Genomic DNA, 21,998 nt, shown 5'->3' with positions numbered 1-21,998 from the left:
ATACATACATATATACATAAATAATTCAATTTAAAGGTTTCAATTATTGAACATTTTATTTTTTTATTTTCAATATTTTTAATTAACTTTAATGTCCTTTTTATAGAATTATTTGGTTTTAATTTTTGTTGTATATAGTAGCTACGTTTTTGTATTTACAAAGCGGAAAAAAATAATAAATTAAATTTGTTTTGTTTTTTTTTTTCAATTTATTTTTTGTTTTACTAGAAACATTTTTATCTACAAGGATATTTTATTATTTATAGTACAGGACTACATTATTTCCTTTTTTATTATTTTTGCTTTTGTTTTTTTTTTTCAAATCAATAAAATATTTTATGCTTTTATATTTCTTTTTTGTTTTCTTTTCTGTGTTTTAATAATAAATATATTATAGTATCTACTTCATAAACAGGATATTAAATTAGAATATTTTTCTTTATTTTTTAAACTTTTTAATTTATTTTTTTTTTTTTTCAAAATACATTTATATTTAATTTTTTCTATGAAAGATTTTCCAGAAGTTTTCTAATAATATATATAATTTTTTTTTAATATACGACATATTATTATGAATAACATATTATTTTAAATTTAATTGAATTGAACACAAAATGCATGCATTTATTTTGCAGAGACACTTATCCTTCTACATTTTATTGCATATGATGTACATGTATACTTATACATATTAAATACAAGTACATTAATGTATATATCTTTATTTCATCTAAATATACTTTTATTTTCTCTTTTATAACACATTTTTTTAAAAATATATAGGTTTGCGTGGCTTTTTTTTAAATTTCTGTTTTAATTTTTTATGATAAATCAAAACTTCCTTCTGAAAAAAATTATTCCTGTTTTTTCTATTTCCCTTTCATACTCTCTTTATTTCTTTCCATATACAATATCCTATTTTTTTTTTATTTTTTCTTAAATTAAATTATATATAAATTTACTGTCATTTATACATAATATTAAATTTTTTATTTTTACATTTTAATGTTTTACTTTTTTTTTTAGCTTTCATTTCAAAAATTAATTTTATAATATTTCCTCTTTCCATCTGCTTTATTTATTTTTTTTTTGTATTCGCTTCTCACTTAAAAATTATTTTTCAATTGGTGTTACATCAGTCTGTTGTATAACTTTACCATCAGATGATAATTCAATTTTAGTTTTACCAGGACTTCCTGTAACTGTACCTTCACCGGAACCTTTAACAGTAAATGTTACATAATAACGTTTATTACTATCTAATTTTTCTGATGGTAATGATATCAGTTGTTTAGTTTTTCCATGTGATAATTCTAAAGAGACTCTTGTACCGCCAGCACCACCACTGCCACTAATAACAGTTTTAGTATTTGATGTACCACATTTGACAGGACTTGTTAAAATTTTTGGTAAATAAAAACTACCAACACCAGATTTTTTATAAGAACCAAAACCAAATTTTGGCATTGTATGGTGATTCATCATTGGAACTGAAAATGATTATAAGAAAGAGAAAGAAAAAGAAAAAAAAAACATGAGTAAAAATTTTTATTGAATTAGATTTCAATTTATGAGAAAAATTTTTTGGAAAAAAGAAAAGTTATGACGTGTTAAGAAGGAGAAAACGAAAACAACAAAAAAAAAACTGAGAAAAAACAGAATTTTAAGAACTTTTCTTCTGTTTACATAATATATACATTTATATATATATATATATATATATATATGAACAGACTTGCAAAATTCTAAAAATTTACTTGTACAAGTTATTTTTGTACACTTATTATGAAAGATCTTAAAGCTGGTATGCATAACATTCAAACATATATACAAACATACATCTATCAACACAAAAGTTAAGAGAAAAACGTGAGATAGATTTTTAATTTTTAAACAAGAATTTTTTTTTTTTACAATTTTTTATTTTTATTTGAGAAATATTTAAACAGTTGTCACTTAGGATAAAAAAAAATATTCTCTTTTGTTGGTTTTTACGAGTACTTATTGAATTTTACAAAAAGGGGGGAAAACATAATGTACTCGTACTATGGTACGTTGATAGTGTATTTTTCTCGGTTGATTACATGTTTTTCTGAGTTTCGTGTCATTAACTTGCATTAAGATCTAAATTAAGTAAACGTATCTGCTGCTAATAATTTAGTTTTCCATAAAATCGTCTTATCAAATAGACATTAACAATTTTTTTTTATTTCTGCATAACATTAACTTTATTATCTCAAATTTTACTAGGATGCCAATAATTTTTCTTCTGAAAAATAGATAGTCTAACAAAATTTAAAGCAATATTTTTATCATGATGTATATCAATGAGTTTCCGGTATAAGTTAAAGTATTTGAAAAGCAGCAATGTATTTAAGTAAACCATACGTTTCCATAACTAAAACTTGAAAAGTAAATTAAAAATTAATGTAAATATGTCGAAACCGACTTCAATATCAAGCTATGTCTCAATATTTTAAAAAATTTCTGATACAATTATTATTAATTGCGTTGCCAAATTTTTAATCAGAAAAAAAAGACAATAAAATAATTTACAAATATAAGCATATCAACTGCATCGCTCCTAGAAAAAAACAAGCTGAATATAGAGCAATGATTTTCAATCTGATATTAAAAAATTATCGATAACGCTATATACACAATGTTGCATCTTATGCATCGAGAATATAAAATTTATTCTAAAGATTTTTTAATTTTTGTTTTTACAAAAATTTTCCATTAAATATCATGAATCCATGAAGATAAATTGATATAATGCCACTTGAAGAAACTCTACTTACAATTTTAATGTTTTATGAATTTTTTTTTTTCACAACTATTCATTTATAATAAATCTATTATATAAGATGTTATAAGAAACAGATTCGATGTAATATAAGATTATAAATTTTCTCAATTTATATAGATTTTAATGTTTTGTAATATTAGTAATCGTAGATATTTATACATTTATATATTGAAAATATAGAATGCTGTGTCACCCTGTCCAATAACAGGAAGAAAATGGAAGAAGTTGTACAAGAAAAAAACAGAAAAGTAAAATGTTATAAAACAATTTATGTCACGTTCAGTCGCAACTTAAATTATTAAAAATTATTTCATATAAAAATGTTTTAAAAATTTTGAACAAATAATTTTTAGTTAGAGTGTGTGTTATGAATTAAATTTTGTACACAAGTTATTTTAATCTCATAAAATTATTTTAGTATGATTGTTGCATTTTAAAATTTAATGTTCATTATATAGAATTATAGTGATTTTTATAATTCAAAAATAAATAAGTTAATATTATTAAATTAAGAATTTAAGTACACTTAATTGTACTTTATGAATTGGAATATAATTATAATTATATTACACGAAATCATATAGAACGAAATCATGGATTATCTACACATATTTTATACAACATAAAAACTGCATGCATATATTTTACCTGTTGATTTTCCAATTCAATGGGAAATCATACAAGGCTTTTTTATTCAAAACCCAATTGAAAAAAATTTGTTAATCAAAATAGTTAATCGAACTCACAATCAAAATAGCCTTCTATAAAATTTTAAATTTCAAATTCGAAATCATCTAATTAATGCTAAGTTTAAATATTACTGAAATTAGTGAATAGAAAACCTAGAAAAAGTTGGAAAAAATAACTGTATGTTAAATTAATCCTTGAAATACTAAAGTTAGCTTTTATATAGGATTATCCTGGAAAAATTACCCCTCTTATTTAACGCTTTCCAAAACCTTTTAGTAAAAAGTTCTTTTTCTCTTAAGTAAAAATTTCTAAACATTTTTGATTTTACCAGCAATAATTTTATAGAGTATTGCACTCTTTACAGACTCACCCAATTTATTGAATTTCTGTAATCAAACAGGATTTCAAGTCAGTCCTTGTCGTGTTATATACAGTATCAAAATTACATCCAATTTATGAGGAAACAACGAAGCAGATATGCTAGTAAAACGGAAGGCTAAGTCCTATTTTGTCTGGCAGGAGTCCTTTTGCGAAATCGGACCAAGTAAAATGTGTGAGGTGCTAAGAGGCGAAGTGGAGGAGAGAAGGCTTGAGCTATGGGAAGTTCATCCGGGATTTCGGCAAGCAGAAGGGCTTTTGAGCAATTGCAACCGAAATCGCTTTAAAGTAATTATAAGAATGCCGAGGAATTATGTGAGGCCGAGGACACTATGAACTTAAGAGACATCTATGAAAATTGAGCTTGTAGGACTGACGGATCTTGTAGGACAACTTAGGTAGTTCCTCGATGGTGGGCATGTCATTGAGGGACATTTCCCCGGAGAACTTCCTCGGATTCACCAAGCATATGGGTCTCGGGAGAGTTCTCTAGGCAATACACTGGATGGTCTCTGGGATACACAATTGATCTTTTAAGTCGCGGTACATCGTGGCCCCATTCTGCAATCTACAATTGACATCCAATTCTATATTTCCTCAAACATTTATTTTTTTATATATTTTTCTCAATTACATAATATATAAATATACACTATGTAATCGAGCATTGCTTTTTGGCTACATTAATGCAAACAATTAAAAAACTTGAATTGAACTAAATTTAGATATCCTAAAGTATTTTTAATTTCACACTATCAAAAAGAAAATTTCTTTTTTTTTAATTTTTCGGCATTATTTTAAATTTTATTTTGTTTACATAATAGTTTTAAACTTTTTATTCCAATCAACATGAAAATTCGCCATCATTAACTCTAAAAATCGTTAATTATTACGATTAAAATTGAACTTTAAAAAAAAAAAACGAAGAACTTTATTTTAATTTCATGTTCGCATTATAGCATTCGGATAATATAAAATGTTCTTATTCATTTACTAGATAGTCAAGAGAAACTTTTTAATATTATCATTACTATTAAAATTGAAATTAATCGATACAAATTGAACACTTTTATTTCGATCTTCTACTTTTAATTTCTTATTAGTTAAAGTTTTCAAATTAAAAACTTTTTTCAAGATTAAAACTGTAAAAAGGTATTCTCTTATACCTAAACCAGGATATTTACACATACCTAAAAGTATAATACGATAGTTTATAAAGATAATTAAGCAGATTAAAATTTCCTCAATTGCTATATACGTACATATTCACATACATATTGGTAATATAATATATAGAGTGTAATTTTCCTTAATATATAAAAATTGTATAAGATATTTGAAAAAGTAATTAAAATTTAACTATATACTAACGAAAATTATACTATTTTACTTTTGAATAAGTTTCAACCACACTTCGGAATGTTGAAATCACAATTAAACTGTATTGGAATAAATTTACTAGAAGGCAAACCTCTAAAACTTGAAATAAGTTTAATGAAAAAGATCTTTAAACCTAAAAATGTAGATATTTAAATAGATATAGAACACTAATTGTAAATTTCATCTCTGAAATTCTCTCTTATATTCAAATATTTTTCAAAAAACTTTTTAATTTCCTATTTCGAATACTTGTAATGCTACGAGAAATTATGCTAATATTTTTGTAATTTTCTGCTTTGCATTTTTTGCAGGTCATTAATAAAATCTTTAATAATTTGTTTGAATATTTTAACTTGCTAAAAACGGTTTACATAACCTTAAATTTTTTTAATTTTTGTAAGAAAATAGAACTCCAACTTTCTATAGTTTTCTTAATTTCCTTTAATTGTTCAACGAAGAGCTTGCAATTTTCAAGCAAATCTACTCGTTTACGCACAAATGAAAAAGAGATGAAACAATGACCGGTTCTCAGTTTTCAAATTTTGCATATTATAAAAATAAATGCGATGGTTTTTATTTGGTTTTGCTTCTTTTCGCACTTCACAAATCTCAACGTCAATATTAAACAGAAATATGTTCATTAATATTAATATATTTTTGTTTTAGCTGGCAAATTGGCACTAAAGATTATATTATTTGATGGATTAAGAAAATTTTCTTTGGGGATATGTGATATACATTGGAAAAGAACATTGGACATGTAGTTGTCACAAGTTTCCAGCCAAAACAAGTGAAAAAGTGGATAAATATTGAATTCTTTCGAACGTAACACATAAGACGTGGTCATGAACGATACATACATGAAATGCTACAAAAAAAATTACTATAACAAACCCAAGAATACACCTAGTAGAACTGTTCTAAAATTCTCAAAGCTTTGCAAAACATTTCAAAAATTTTCTTGAGACTATTAGTGAAACCAATTTCTTGTGTTTTAAAATTGCAGACGATATCTCAAAATTTTTTTAAGAAACCTTTAACCTCTTTTAATTTTTTATGGAAACTAATGTATACATAAAAGGCAGTTTTTTTTAATTTTTCATTATATTTTTTATCTCAGTTTTCTTAAATTACATTAAAAATGGGTTTTTCAGTAAAGGTTCAAGCTTTTAGAGAGCATTGAACCTTTGATATCCAGACCATGTTAAGTGTTTAGATAATGTTCAATGAATTTTAGTAAATTTAGCAATGAAATGTTAATCAAGCATTCGTCAGTTACATTAGTGTTTTTTGAAATTTCTCATTTTATCGAGAATATACAACGTTAAAAGAAAAGAAAAGACGGTAATTACGCAATAAGGAAACCAACAGTGCTTGAACAAGCAAATTCATAATAAAATTGCTTTGTATAATTTTTTTTCTAATTTAAATTAAGTTTTATTCAACTTTTTCGAAAATATAAATGTAATAATAAAAAATTACAGAGGAAATATCAACAATTAAAATAATTTTTTTTAAATAATATCAAAGAGGTGAATTGAAAATAGAAAAGTTTTTAAAAGGCTGGCCATTGCGCTTTTTCAATTTCTGCTTGCATAAATTTATTCAAGCACAAAAGAAACACGGTTACAAAGGAAATATATAAGACTTTTATTAAGAATTTATTTGAAATCTAGACAAAAATAAAAAAAGAAAAGGAAATGAAATATATTGAAAATTTTTTCAATGAGTTTTCAAGCTTTATTCTAAAAGAAAATTATTTAACAGACTGTAATATTATAGAAAATTTTCAGAACTTCTTGGTACAAAACAAAAGCTTCTTAACAATATTAATTAAAATTAACCCATATACGATCACAGTTATTTTCAATTTTCTAACTTTAAACTTTACGCTGATATATATAGTAATTAAATTTTTTATTTGAAACTGGTGACTTCAATGCGGTGATTGGTTTCGACGCACTAAAAACAAATTTAAAAGGTAGATTTTTAATCATGTCCCGAAAAAAATTTTGAAAACTTCTCTTTCTATAGTTATATTGCACCAATCTGATTATGCTTATAGACTTTTTTAGCCCTTTTAGACTAGAACGTCATCATCAAACACAAAACATACACATCATCACCAAACCAGAATGTATTTGCAAATTTTATTCTAAAAATATGTGTAAACAAAACTTTTAACTACAAACTGAATATCGAAATATGAGTGAAAAAGCTATTTCAAATTTGTCATGAACACCTAAAATTGAACTAGTGACAGCTTATTAGCATGTTTAGTTAAAGATTTCATAAATAAAAAAGCATGATTTTTAGATAAAAATTTGAATAGATTAATTCGACTATTTCTGAAACACCTTATCATTTATAATTAATTTTGATTTCAGTGCAACCATTTCTTCAAAAAATACTTTACTCTCAATTGTAACAAAATTTCCTTTATTTCTTCTTAATCATTGCAATTCAATTTGAAAAAGAAAAATTAAATAAAGGAAGAAGTTTTCTTTGAGCTCAAAAACAAGAAAATACTAGAAAATTAGAAAAATGTTTAATGTATGTACATATATTTTATATACAGATGCAAACATAATAATATTCATTCTTATATTAAACACTCTAAAACACTTATCACAAGCTTCGTTAATTTTCTCAAACTTACAGAAAAATATAGATCTAAACAACACCGAACTACACGGTAAAATAAAAAGCAAACGTGATAAAGGAAAAAAAAATTTTAAATAGAAAGAAAAATAAATAAAGTTGGGTCAAACCAATGGTTTGTATTGTAGCACTTTTCCCTTCAACAAGTGAAAATTCTGCTTTTAAATACAGTCTATGTATACCTATCAAACTATTAAAATTATTTTCATTCATATACAAAACTATTTCTAGAATTGCATATATTTAGGATGACGCATATATGCAGTGTTTGAAATAAAACAAAAATTAATATAAAACGGGGTTAACATAACGCTCGATTTTAAGGGTTAATTGTGTGAGTTAAGAAAAATAATTATATTTTTTAATTTCATGGAATTTACCGTTAGCTTTTTGCGTTTATAAAAATTTGGAAAACCTTGCGGTTTCGGAAATATAAGGTGTCAAAAATTCAAATTTTACGAATTTCAAGAGGTGATAACTTGAGAGGGGGTGGAGATGGAAAAAAATTTTCTTCAAACAAAATAAACTATTTGTTAATGTCTAAAAGCTCCTAAAATTTCAAGCTTCTACAGGCTGGGGTCTAGAAGAAAAACGACATCAAAAATTTGGAAAAAAAGGACTTTAGATAACGGTAAATTTGAACGGCCATTTTGTTTTTCTAAAGTTTAACTATAGTATATCGCGCTAGGGGAAGCAAGCTACCGCCTTTCTGCGTTTGCAAAATTTCAAAAATGGTTATGGTTTCATTGCAACAAATATTTAAAAAAGGCCATTTTTAGTGCTTTGGGGGGGTATAATTTCTAGAGGGGGGGAGATAGTTAAAAATTTTGTTCTACGGAAATAAGTTTCTAGTGAAGATCTATGTACGTATGAAATTTCAGCTTTCTATCTTAAAGGGTGTAGAAGTTTTGTAAACAAAAAAAGTGTCCACGGACGGACGGACGGACGGACGGATGGACGGACGGACGGACGGACAGAGTGAAACTAATAAGCACTTTTTTCAAAAAATTTTTTGGAAAAGTGCTAAAAAATGGCAGTTGATAGAGGGAATAAAAAAAAAGATAGGGAACCTAGGCTAAGCAAGAGAATGAAAAATAACACACAAAATGGAACGAGTAAAAAATTAAACAAAAGAATGGACTAAAAAGATATCCTCATTAAAGGATAGAAAATAATTTTTCTCTAAATAAATCTTAATTACATCTTCTTTTACACACAGATACATAATTATCTATAAATGTGTACATTTACAAATGCATACATACATATATGTGTATATACTTTGAGAAACCTTCTATGAAATTTAAATAGAAAGAAATTATATAGACATCTATAAAAATATGCTATAAATGGACAAAATAAAATGAAAGTTAAGAATTAAAATGGACAAAATCTCACCATCATTATGGAAAATTTCACACCATCACAGTTTATTTCATATTAGTAAGCAGAACGTCACGTCTTTTGTATATCCTTACGACCGTATTATGATTATTATAATTATAAATTTGTATGCTTGTTTACCTAGATTGAAAATTGTCGTTTTTTAATAAATACTAGAGGTGTAGTACATCATATTATTATACATATAGTAGTATGTATATAGAAGAAACAAAACGAAACAGAGAAAGCGAGAAATGAAAAGATGGGAGAAAAAGCGGATGTTGATAATGTAAAAAGTTGTGTACATTATAATGATAATGATTTTATAAAAGAATAAATAGAAGGGATTTTATTGTTCTTAAAATTTTTATATATAGTCTGCCTAAGAAATTAAAGAGTTGGCCAAGACAATTTTAAAAAAAATCACGTTATATCAAAAATTAATACATATGCAAACGTCCTGTAGTTATGCAGGAACATATACATGTAAATTCTATGGTTATTTTAAATTTTGATTATCGTTTTACACAATTACAACAATTATAAAAATTAATAGAATTACTTTAATTTAATTCTAATTAAATTCAAAAATAATACATGCTTATATTTTACATATATAATCAACGCAACAATTATTTATGTATGTCAAAACAGAAACCTTTATAAAATATGGGAGTATTCGTACAAATTATTGAGAATTAATTGCTTGGTTAACATTGATTTTTAGTTCCAAATAACGCTTATTTTGCGAAAAAATCAGCAAAACTATGTGTTTTAAACGCATAAACGCGTAGAATAATTATTTGAAATAAAAGTAATTCATAGGTCGTAAAATGATCTAGGGATAGTCATTTGAAAATTAACACTATTTGTGGTTCAAATTTCTATTAACATATTAAAAGAAAGAAATAAGATTTTGTTAGAATTACAAAAAAGTAAAAAAGGGTAATGTTCATCAAATTTGATTGTTTTAATTGTTTGACTTTATATTTATGTCCATTATTATTGCATTGCACAGAATAGTTTACAAGTGACAGTGTGAACCTCATACTTTCATGTTTGTGAACTAACCTCAGAACTAACACTACTTCCCCACCAAATTTCAAATTTCTTTAGATGAAATCCAGTAATTATATTCTAAATTCATTGGATCAGAAAAATAGAATTGAAAAAAAAAGTAAGATATTTATTTTTGTTTTCGAACAAAAAATTTAATTATTTAATTATTTTGATATTTTTTCATTATTACGATTCTTACAATATTTTTGCTATTCATAATAGTTTGGGACAGTTTTTGCTATAAAGTAATATAGTTTAAGAGAGCATCCACTTCTATTCCAGTACATAGCTTAATATCTTTATAGATGTCCTTTTAATCTAATTTATAGTTATAAGTTAGTTTTGATGTTCTGGTAGAAAAAAAAACAATTCCAATAAACAATTCGTCTGTTAATAGACGACTATAGACCTTAAAAAGGTAAAGTTGTACTCTTAAACTAGTATTCATGATAACCCTATAATAAATGGAAGTCGGAGTCATGATAAACTGTAAGCCGAAACATTTATTTGTTATAATGTTATAATATTAGAGAGAGAGAGAAAGAACTGGAAACTGCAACAAATATTTGCTCGAAACTGTTCTACAATATTGTAAAATTTTTTAAAATTTTTTTTCAAAAAAAAAAAAAGGAATAATAAAAGGAGTGTTATAATTAAAATATATTTGTCACAAGAATAAAATAAAATTAAGCAATAAAAGAGAAAAATCTGGAAAAATTAAAGAAGGAAAAATAAAAACGAAAAATATGCTTATTGCTCAACTCGTGGTAAAACTGCCAGTTGGTTTCTTTTTAGCACGGATTTTTTTACGAGATTTTTTTTATTTGATCTTCAACATCCTTTATGATGTTTCCTTTCTCATTCCTACAATTCTAACTTTTTCTTTATACTATTTTTCTTTATTTTTTTCCTGTTCGCTCTATTTTTATCTTTACGTTTAGAATAAAAATTGTTTCTTTTCTAATCTCTCTTTCATATTTTACTTTTTTCTTCTTCTTTTATTATTATGGTCCGGTAAAATTTAATTGAAAAGATTGAATGAATTAAAAAGATGTTTATTTTTTGTTTTGTTTTCTCTTCTCCTTTCTTTCTCTTATTAAGATTTGGGTTAATTTTGGGTTAATTTATTTTTCTCTTTCTTTAGTATTATTTTCTTTTTCTGTTTCGATCTTTTTTTTTTATTTGAAAAATTTCACATTTGAAAATCATGGGCACCTTTTGTACATTTTCTTTTTCTTATTTTTTCGTCACGACTATTTTAAGGTGATTTTTTTTAAAGGAAAAAAAAAATTATAATTAAAATAATGGTCTCTAAACAATTTAAAAGTCAAATTAAAAGTCTTTCTTTTCATTTTTGTAATTATTTATTGTAGGTAACAATTAACTTAGGACTTTATTGGTTTGATTTTTTTCACATACTTTCCTTTTTTTTCTTAAATATCCCTTTTATATAGTATACGGCTTTGATTTAAGCGGTATTCTTGAACTACAGATTAAACTTAATTAGCAAAAATTTTATTTTTCGCCCTTTTTTTATGAAATAATACTGTATTAAAATTCAAAGAAGAAAGACAAATTTTTATAATATTTTAAAGATATTTTTTTTGAATTTAATATTTTCTTCTCAAAATACTAATTTACTATTTGAATTTCTTTTTAGAAGTTTTAACATAATGTACGTCATCATATCTAGTAGTGCATTATTTCAAACTTTTAAAGCATTTGTACCGAAACTTTTTTGTTCCTGGAAATTAAATGCATAGAAAAAATGCAGAAAGCAGAAAAAATAGAGTTGGCACTATAATTGCAATATTTTTCAGAACCTATGTTACAGTTGACAAAAGGATTCATTAATAGTTCAATAGTCTTATTACTAAAATTAAGACATTTATTAGGACATTTGAATACTATTGGTTTTATGAATTCTGAAATTTGAACAAATTATTTATGGAGCGGAAACTACTGCCAGAACTTATAAAACAACAACAAAATTTTAGTGGAATAGTGGCTCTGTTATTTCATTAATTTATGCAACATTTGAACACTATAAACTTTATAGATTCTGAGACCAAATTGTTTTTAAAGTTGTATCGCATGTTTTTACGAACAAACATGGCTAAGTCGAGTCAGACACTAATAAAAAACATACATTTATATCTACATATATCTCAGGCATATATATATTTAACGTTTTTTAGCTCACCATCATAGTCCACCTCTGAATGAATTATTGAAGCGAAATAATAGACAGAACTTAAAAGAATAAAAAATATTAAAGAATATTTCTGGTTCCTTCACCTTCTTTCACTTTCTTTCTTATGTTTTTAAGAAATTCAAACAAAACGTACTCTTTTTACAATTCTTAACTTATCATCAAGTCTTGAACATTCTGCAAAAATTTGGATAATTTTTTAAATGCAAAATAAATTTTAAATTTGATATAATCAAAGAACCAAATACTGGGTATTAAAGAAACTTGAAATAATTCTTAACTGTGTTTCAGAAAAAGTGCTAAGTTGTTTTAGAATAAGTGATAAGGATTTAACGTGTGAATCTATAATTACATTTAAATACCAAATATTTCGGTTTGTACAAGATACCCTCATTTCAAAAATAATAATCCTCTAATAATTACTACATAATATTAACATCAAATTCCCAGTGTAAGCTATTTACGTACACGAAATCCTTACATAATAAAATGGATATAAAATTTAATTTAATTTTTAACGTTTTTTTTTATTTAATAATTTAAAACACATCCATTGGCAACGTTACAATTTAACATAAAAATGCACAAAGTGTGGATGGTTTTTCAAATAAAATTAAATTTTACAGTTCTGCTAATACTTTCTTCTTTAAGTGAAAAGACAAATAAAAACGCAATGTGATATTCATTATGGATCTAAATCTAATAATTACAATTAAAACTTACTATAAGCAGCACATGGTATACCAGTATAGGCATGAGCAGCATGAAGACATCTATGTGTTTTGGTTGTACATTGTAAAGCTTTTTCATAAGTATTATAATCTGGACTTAATCGTCTCTCAGCCTAAAATAAAGCAAAAGAACACATTAAAAAGTAATAAAAATCAAATGCAATCATTTCAATAATATAAAATATTAAAATTTATTTTAAAAAATATTATATAGTAAATTAAATTAACCAAAAATGTTCTTAGAAACTCATAATTTTTTATGTTACCACATACATTTTACATTATTTAAATGTTCTTATGTTCTTTGTTAGGCATTAAATAATATGTACTTAAATTTAAAATGATCAGTAAAAATCTTTTATAAAATATAAAAAGAAAATTTTCAATCCAATTGAATTAAATTTTAAAACCTTGAATATTATTATATACATATACATATATGTATGTTTTAAAATAATACCTTAATATAAAGAAATAATATTACAATATTCAATATGATAATCTGATTCCATAATTTTGTATCAAATATTTATTATAATGAACATATATATTATATAAATATATATGTATATGTATATATACATACCTCTTCGTATACTTCGTTAATATTCTGAAAATTATATGTACCAGGTTTTTGTAAGGATTTTAATGTTTCATACAAGAACATTTCAAAATTTTTAAATGTATATTCAGTATACGGATATCTTCTTAATGAACCTCCAGTTTCAGCACCTAAAGCAATACAAGATTTATGATAATCATCAACAGCTCGTTTAACTAGAACAGCCTCATTTAATTTACTAGAACGTATCTGGAGGCTTTTCAATTCTAAAAGATGTTGAAATATCTTACGCTCCATATAATATCTAAAAGTATATATTAAATATTATATGTATATATGTATATTTATATATATATAAATAATATAATATTAAAAATGTACAATAACGTTCATAATAATAAAATATAATTATTATATATTTGAAGGCACAAAAAAAAATTAATTTTTTTTCTTCTTTTTTTTTATTCCTCTTTATTTCAAGATTGATTTGAACAGGTATTGCCTGTCTGCATTTACATAGCATTGTACATAATAATAATCTTAGCAAAAAGAGAACATTTTGTATTGCTATATATTTGATTTTCTTATATTTATTTGTATATGAAACTCAAAATTAGCAAAAATATACGTTAAAATGAACATCATAATAACAAAATTAAATTGGTGGTACGTGTATGGTAACTCAAAAGATCTATACTAACGTCTTTCAAAATATATACACATAAAAAAAATTTATAACATATAAAAATGTTTTGTCATTATGCAAATAAATAAAGGATATCAAATATGTGATTTTCTATTGGGTATAGGTAAGATATACCTACATCAAATCCATACAATGTGAAGAAATAATATCTAATAAGATAGCAAAATCAAGAGCACCGAAATAAATACATACATTAAACTTAGTTAAATCAAACTTATGAATTGATTTGTGCTCATATGATTTCATAAAGTTATGCCTGATTTATTTCTTGAACCCAAATGAACGCTATGCGGCAACAGTTTTTAATTATAATGTTGTACAAAGTTAGTGAATATATCAATTAATAAACTTTGATTACAAAAGAGTAAATTAATTGTGAAAAAAATTAATTCAGATATTTAAAAGACTCAGCAAAATTTTTTTATTTATTATTCTCTAAAATTCATTTCTGTTAGAGAATAAATAAATTATAGAGAATAAAACGAATATTAATTTATTCGTTTAGAAGCTAAATTACAAACTACAAGCTAAATTACTTATTTGAAACTCATATCTTATTTGTATTGAAAGTAATTGAAAATTTGTTAAAATTTAAGATTTTGGCTCAAAAATACCAAGATATTATCATGAAAAACGAAACTTTTTACTTATTTTTTCCTTATTTTCGCTATTCTATGCATGTCTGTCGAAGTAGAGCTCTGAAGTTCCTATGAAATATAAATGATATAAAATTATAAATTTATCAAATTCGAACTATAGTTTTTCTTATTTCGTGAAAAACTTATTTTGTGTGACATTTTACATCTTTTTACTTATATTATCTTTGGTAAAAGCGCGAGAGTAAAACTTTATTAAAATCTTTCCGGTATCTACATAATACGTTATGTACACAAGTAAATTAAAAATAAAATTTGAGTAAAACGAGAATAATGTGTCATATTTTCTATTTCTATTATAACAACACTAATTTTCATATGTAAATTCGAATTTGCCATATTAAGAATTTTGTATCATACTGTAAATAAATTAGATACTAAGATGATAAATTGTCAAACGAATTTATTCAGATAAATCAAAAAATGAGTCTTAAAGAAATGAAATTGATAAGGATTTGTCCTTGAGCCATTTTTTGTTATCCTCTTTTTTATTTTCCATTTTAGATGTATGTTTGTGCGTTTATTTACCAAAATCAGTAAACCCAAAAAAAGAGAAAAAAAATTCCGAGAACTCTTGTAAAATAATAAAATAATAAAATAATGAAAGAGAAAGAATATTATTTCTGATCCATGTATGAGATTATATGCCTACATATTATATACATATGGTTTGGGAATATGGAATCATGTTCCCTTAGAATCTTAGATATACATAATAATTAAGTAGATATTGAAAATTATCTTGAAATTGAAACAAAGTAAGATACACAAATTAAATCTTTAGCAAATTGCATCAAGCATTTGATATTGCACAAAAAAGGATTTAATAAATTTTCACGTAACGCAATTAGTTAAATTTAATTAACTTTGCTCGCAACGTAATCTGCTGAAATATATACTTAAAAATACAGTAGCACAGATGGCAACGGTATTTGACTACTGAGCTAACACGTACACTAAATTGAAGCTCAGTAGTCAAGGTTGCCACCTGTGTTAAAATTGGAGAAAGCTCCCATGCTACGTAACCTAGAAAATGGACGTTTCTTAAAAATGAAAAGTTAAAATTTCAACTTTTTCGAACTTTAAAGTCATGTGATTCCGAAATCTGCAGAGATTATAACTAATGTGGATATTCATAAGAAAGCCCTTAATCTGAAGTTTCTAACTCATATTTATTAATGCGCCTGTCTTACACAGTCGCAGAGTTATACTTAAACCTTCAAAAAGTAAAAAATCAGTCGAAATTGACTTAAAGCTCCTGTAGCTCCGAACCTGCTAAACTGTGAACATGGTCTCCATACAAAAGTTTTGTCTACTCATGAGGGCCTATACAATGGCATCTAGCAGTGCACATTGTTACGAGACACCCTGTATACCGTAGAGAAACTCATTTCTTTAGATATGTTAAAAAAATATAAAGCCCTAGCGAAACTTCAACTTTCAAGTTGTACTGTTCATAAAATATTTACCAATTCATTGTTTTAACCTGAATTTAAATATTAAATTTAAACGGAATTAATTGATTACATCTGTGGAAATGCAAATATGAAGGTTAGGCTTGTAGTAAAAGTCCAGTAGATCTTGCACATAATTTCCCGGAAAAGTAACGTTGTTTTTCGCGTTGTATAGCAGAAGTTTTATACAAAACCGCAAATTAATCTGCATAATATTTTTTTTTAAAAATCTAATAATCCAGTGCCTAAAAATCTAATAATCCAGTGCCACAGACCTCACATTTCGCAGAACTTGATTAACCCGTGATATAGTCAAAGCAAACTTAGGTATAAAGTTTCATCACAATCGACTCAGCCGAAGCTCGGAGACATTAACAAAACGGAGTCTCTCCAAAAAAATTTATTTACAGTTTCCTGCCATGGAGCAGTGCATTTCCGCCGAAAGTTGGTGCTGTCATCCCAACTTTCTTAATAGAAATATTGATAATAGCGATTGGTAAAAAAATAAAATGTATTAAAAATCTCTAAATGAGAAACAAGTACACAAGTACATAATATATAAAAGTGCATAAGTGTGTAATATTTTTATAAAGCAACCTAACAAAACCATAAGTGGTTTGTTTGTACAATTATTTACTTTATTTTTTTGTACATTTTAAATAGGTAACTTTTTTAAAATTTCATTTCGATATTACAGTATTGTTTATTTTTTTATTTTAAATATTTCAAAAATATTCTGCAGCCCTCGAGTACCTACTTTCACAAAAGGTTTTTAAAATTCGTACAGTTAAGTAAATTGCCAAACAATGAAAGCCTTTTTCTACAACTTAGGTGGTTTCCAATATTTTAATATTAAACTTGAAATAAAAGACGCTGATTATTTTCTTATATATAGTTAAAAACATAAAATTGGCCCGTAGTAAAAGTCCAATTCCAGAGACCTGACATATTCCAAAAGTTGATCAAACCTTCCCATCCGTGAAAATTTTCGTGAAAATCGGTTCAGTCTAACTTGAGATACTAATCTGCACAAACAGACAGACCGACAAAAAATAGAAAAAATTAGTTTAATTACGCTTCTCTAGCACGTCGAAAATTCAACATGTGAAATTTGGTGCCATCGCATAACCTTCCTTATTGTATTGCTAATTTAATTTCGTTCGAAAAGTTTTCTTAAGCAAATAATTACTTACCTTCTAATATTTCTATGTATAGATTTTGTAACCGCCGTCATGTTACAGGAATTTTTATCACCGGGTTTACGACCTTCTATTCGACTACTACACGATCTTCCATCTATTGTTGCATAAATTGTTTTCTTCGGAACAAAACTACCGTAAGAATTATAAGATGTATTTAATTTAGTTTTTGTCGCTCTAGGACTAGGTTCAAAGCCAGAATCTTGATCGCGACTAGCTTGTTGGCCGCTCGGACTTTCTTCATCTACTTCGACACTTCTCCAGCCTCTTCCTTTACCTCCACTTTTTACTCGACGCTTAAGACGCTTCTTTCTTCCACTGCCACCATCAGAAATAGATCCAGCCATTGCCGAATGGCGACCATCTCTATTACTTACATATATTGCACCTGGTACTCCAGTTCTGAGATTTTGCTGCTCTTCGTCTTCTTCATCATCAACTTCGGCTGCATCTTCCGAGCTGTATGAAGCTTGATTATTCGTAGATTTTTTTTCTGGACTAGAAACAATTTGGAAACTACTCTTTTCATTTACAAGCATTTCGTCATTTTGTATGTCATAATTCTCAACCGACTCATCACTTTTTAGAACCGTGAAACTACTTTTACGCAAGGCAGATTCTTCAAGTTCATCCTGTTGTTCATCTATTTCACTGGCTGCAACAGGAGAATCTGGTAATAAAGTAAATGAACGTCTACTCTCTTGTTCACGTCCAATCGGAGTCAATAGATTCACTTGGGCTGCTTCTGATGCTAAACCATTTTCTTCTTTTTCTGCTATTTGAACAGTTTTCTCGATAAATTTTTCCTTCTCTATTTCATCTTCCTTTTTCCCATTTATTTCAATAGAGTCAGGTTTTTCATCAGCTTTAATTTCTTCTGTTTCCAATTTTGGCATCTGCATGTCTGCTTCGGTCTCTGTGACCTGAACATTTTCTTCACCGTCAGTTTTTGAAGATATTTCAGCAGTATCTGCATATGTAGGCACTTCTGTTTCCTTTTCAGTAACATCATCCTGCAAACTTTCTGTTTTTGTTACTTCTGCTTTCACATTTTCAGTGGAATCCATTTCTTTAACCTCTTCTTGTGGTTTTTCTTCTACCTGCTCTGAAAGAACTGTCTTCAATTCAGATTCTCCTGTATTTTCCAGTTCAGGGGGAATAGCGTCGGAAGCGTTTTTTATAATATTCTCTTCCAATACGGCAGTTTCAACTGGTACTGAAGATTCTTTTTCTGAAATATTTGCATCAATTAAGCTTTCACTATCTGGCTTGGTAGCGCTTTCTGCTGCAGGTTGATCGGATTCTTTTTCCGTATCGGTTTCACCGACTGGTATTTTTTCTAGTTTTTCTTCTGTCACTAAGGATTCTTGTAGCTCTTCTTTGCTATCTTTCAAAGGGTTTTCCGAAATTTTTTCAACTGTTTCTGTGGCATCTTTGATCACCTCATTAACTTCTTTTGAAATTTCTTCAACTGCAATTTCCGTTGATTCATCGGTTTTTGTTTTATCCTCCATTTCTGCTTCTTGTTCGGTTGGTGGTAAGGGAGACGAGGTTTCTTCGATCTCTTTATGGACTTGCACTTGAGTAACAACCAATTCCGATTTTTGTATTTCGTCATCATCTGTCAAGTCGAAAGCGCCAGATACAGGAATTGAGTCGCCAAGTACTTCGGGTTTTATAAAAGTTGCCTCTTTAGACTGCTGCCTCCTTTTTTTTGCAGACTGAGGTCGCTGGGTTTTTTCAAGAGGTGGACTTGATCTATCCACAGCGTCTTCTACTGACTCACTCTTTGCAACAGTCGATTCATTATAAATATTTCCTTTTGAATCTGTTTTCGTACTATATTTGCCTTTTTCTCTTTCAATTCTCTTTTGATTTCTAATTCTATCTGCATCATCATCATCTTCAGAATATGTTATTTCTTTGTAACGTCTTTGCTGAGAACGTTCTTTTCGTTTGGATTTCAAACGCCTTTTGTGTCTGCAGCAAACTTCGCAAGAGTCTCCTTCATCACTTGTGTAAACCCGTTCTCTAGATCTCTTTCTTCTTATTTCAATGTTACTCTTAGATCTACAAATATCACTGCAGCTATCTTGATTACCGATCTCATCAACCTCCCCACAACTACTAGTTCTTCGACGCAATCGTTTTCTATGATGCTTACATACATGGTTCACATGATGCTCTCTTTTATACCAATGTTCGGAGCAACTACAACCTGACGATTCTGAATCAGATCTCTTTGAATATACAATATACTTCTTCTGATTTTTAAGATCATGTACTTCTTCTTTTTCAGCATATTTAAGTGGCTTAACTAATTCTTGCTCGTTAAATGCATTTGGATGACGACCTGAAAGACGTAATTTACTGGCTGGAAGACCACTATTTGATTGGAGAAATTTAGCTGTAGAACGAAATCCTTTTTGTAGTGAGCAATCTAAAGGTGTCATTGCAACACCTTTACTGTTTCGATAAATGCAGTTAACATCAGCTCCAAAATCTATCAGCATTTTGCACATATCAGTGAAGTCATTATTAGCTGCAATATGCAACATCGTTCTTCCGTCGTTACTTGTCGTATTTACTTGTTTTGGTCTTTGATCCAATAGCCACTCAACAAGTTCGCGACGTCCAGAGCTTGCTGCTTCATGCAACGGTAAATCACCTTTAGCATTTCGTAACCACAAATTGGCACCACGTTCTTTTAACATTTTGACAGTTTCCAATTGACCTTTAGCGCAACCACAGTGAGCAGGTGTTCTACCCTTACGATCTTGGCGATTTGGATCTGCTTCTAAATCTAATAAACGTGATGTGGCATCAGCATGACCTAAAGTCACCGCATAATGTAAAGCTGTACAGCCATTGGAATCAATCAAATCAGTTGGCGCACCACATAAACTAATAAGAGTGTCAATACATTCAGTATGACCACGTGAAGCTGCGCAATGAAGAGCTGTTAAACCATCCCTACAAGCAGAAAATAAGAAGTGTCGTGTATAAAATATGGAATTTATTGTACTTTATTCACTAAAATATCAATCATTCATATTTGTGTTATTTTTATTACATACATTCATTGAAAGTTTTAGTTATCAAAAAAATAATTTAGTTACTTTATTTTTTTATGAAATTCCAAGCAAAAGTTCTTTTACTTACTTATCAGAACTCTCCACTCGAGCACCAGCTTTGACAAGTGCTATCACAGCCTTTGCTGAGCCAGCTGAAGCGGCCCATAACAATGGTTGGCGACCATCTTTATCTGTAACATCTACTGATGACTGTGGATGATTTAAAAGTATTGCTAAAATTTCCAATGCTAATTTGGATGATGTTGCTTGATTTAATTTGCCTTCGTAATGCGCACCACACATTTGTGCAGCGTAATGTAGTGGACTACCACCATTAATATCTGGTTTTGTAACGCTAGCACCAGCTTGTAATACTGATCGTAATGCTTCAATTTCACCACAAACTATTTAAAAAAAAAACTAATTAAATTTTATTTTGAAATTGTCGTATGAAGATTATAAATTTACATATATGTATATAAACAAAGTTTACAAAAATTCCTTTATATTGCTTTATATATTAATTTAAAATGACTTTCACAATAGTGTAACATACACCTATACTTACCGGTTGCCCAATGTACAACAGAATGGCCTTCATTGTCCACAGCATTCACATCGGCCTTATTAGCAAGAAGTAAATTGACCATAGCCAAATTACCTTGAATAACGGCCAAGTGAAGCGGTGTAAATCCATCTTCATCAGCCGACTCCAGCAATTCTGGAGCTCTAACAGCTACACTGGCGGCAGCCACGAGGTCTGTGGTTTTTTTACAGCTACTGCAATAATGTAGAACGTTCTTAAATTTACGGTCACGTCGATGAACTTTTTCTGGCTGAAAAATAACAAATCATTGGAAAATATGCCTTTTCAATTAATTCAATTTTGACTTTATTTTTAGTTGTATTCTATAATTAAACTCCTCTTTTCCTAAAATCAGTTATCACTATTTCATAAATTACAAAAGAAATATTTTTAACTAGTACAAAAATAATGAAACATTTTTAGCTAAACTAAGAGAAACTCCTATTGTGTTTTTATTT

The 21,998-nt window shown here is 27.3% G+C and overlaps 1 protein-coding gene across 1 annotated transcript; it reads right to left on the bottom strand.

Moving 5' to 3' along the window:
• Positions 1-1,113: 1,113 nt before the first annotated feature.
• Positions 1,114-21,745, bottom strand: LOC129606991 (ankycorbin). Its single transcript, XM_055517663.1, has 6 exons — positions 21,523-21,745; positions 21,043-21,358; positions 17,875-20,853; positions 13,890-14,169; positions 13,296-13,416; positions 1,114-1,490 (listed from the first exon to the last, which is right to left on the bottom strand). Exons 1-6 carry the CDS (start codon positions 21,602-21,604, stop codon positions 1,114-1,116), a joined length of 4,155 nt encoding a protein of 1,384 aa, XP_055373638.1. The 5' UTR covers positions 21,605-21,745.
• Positions 21,746-21,998: the final 253 nt, after the last annotated feature.

Source organism: Condylostylus longicornis, unplaced genomic scaffold (genome assembly GCF_029603195.1).
Source record: "Condylostylus longicornis isolate FDR11 unplaced genomic scaffold, ASM2960319v2 ptg000023l, whole genome shotgun sequence".
Taxonomy (NCBI): Eukaryota; Metazoa; Arthropoda; class Insecta; order Diptera; family Dolichopodidae; genus Condylostylus; species Condylostylus longicornis.
This window is presented reverse-complemented; position numbering and strand designations above follow the sequence as displayed.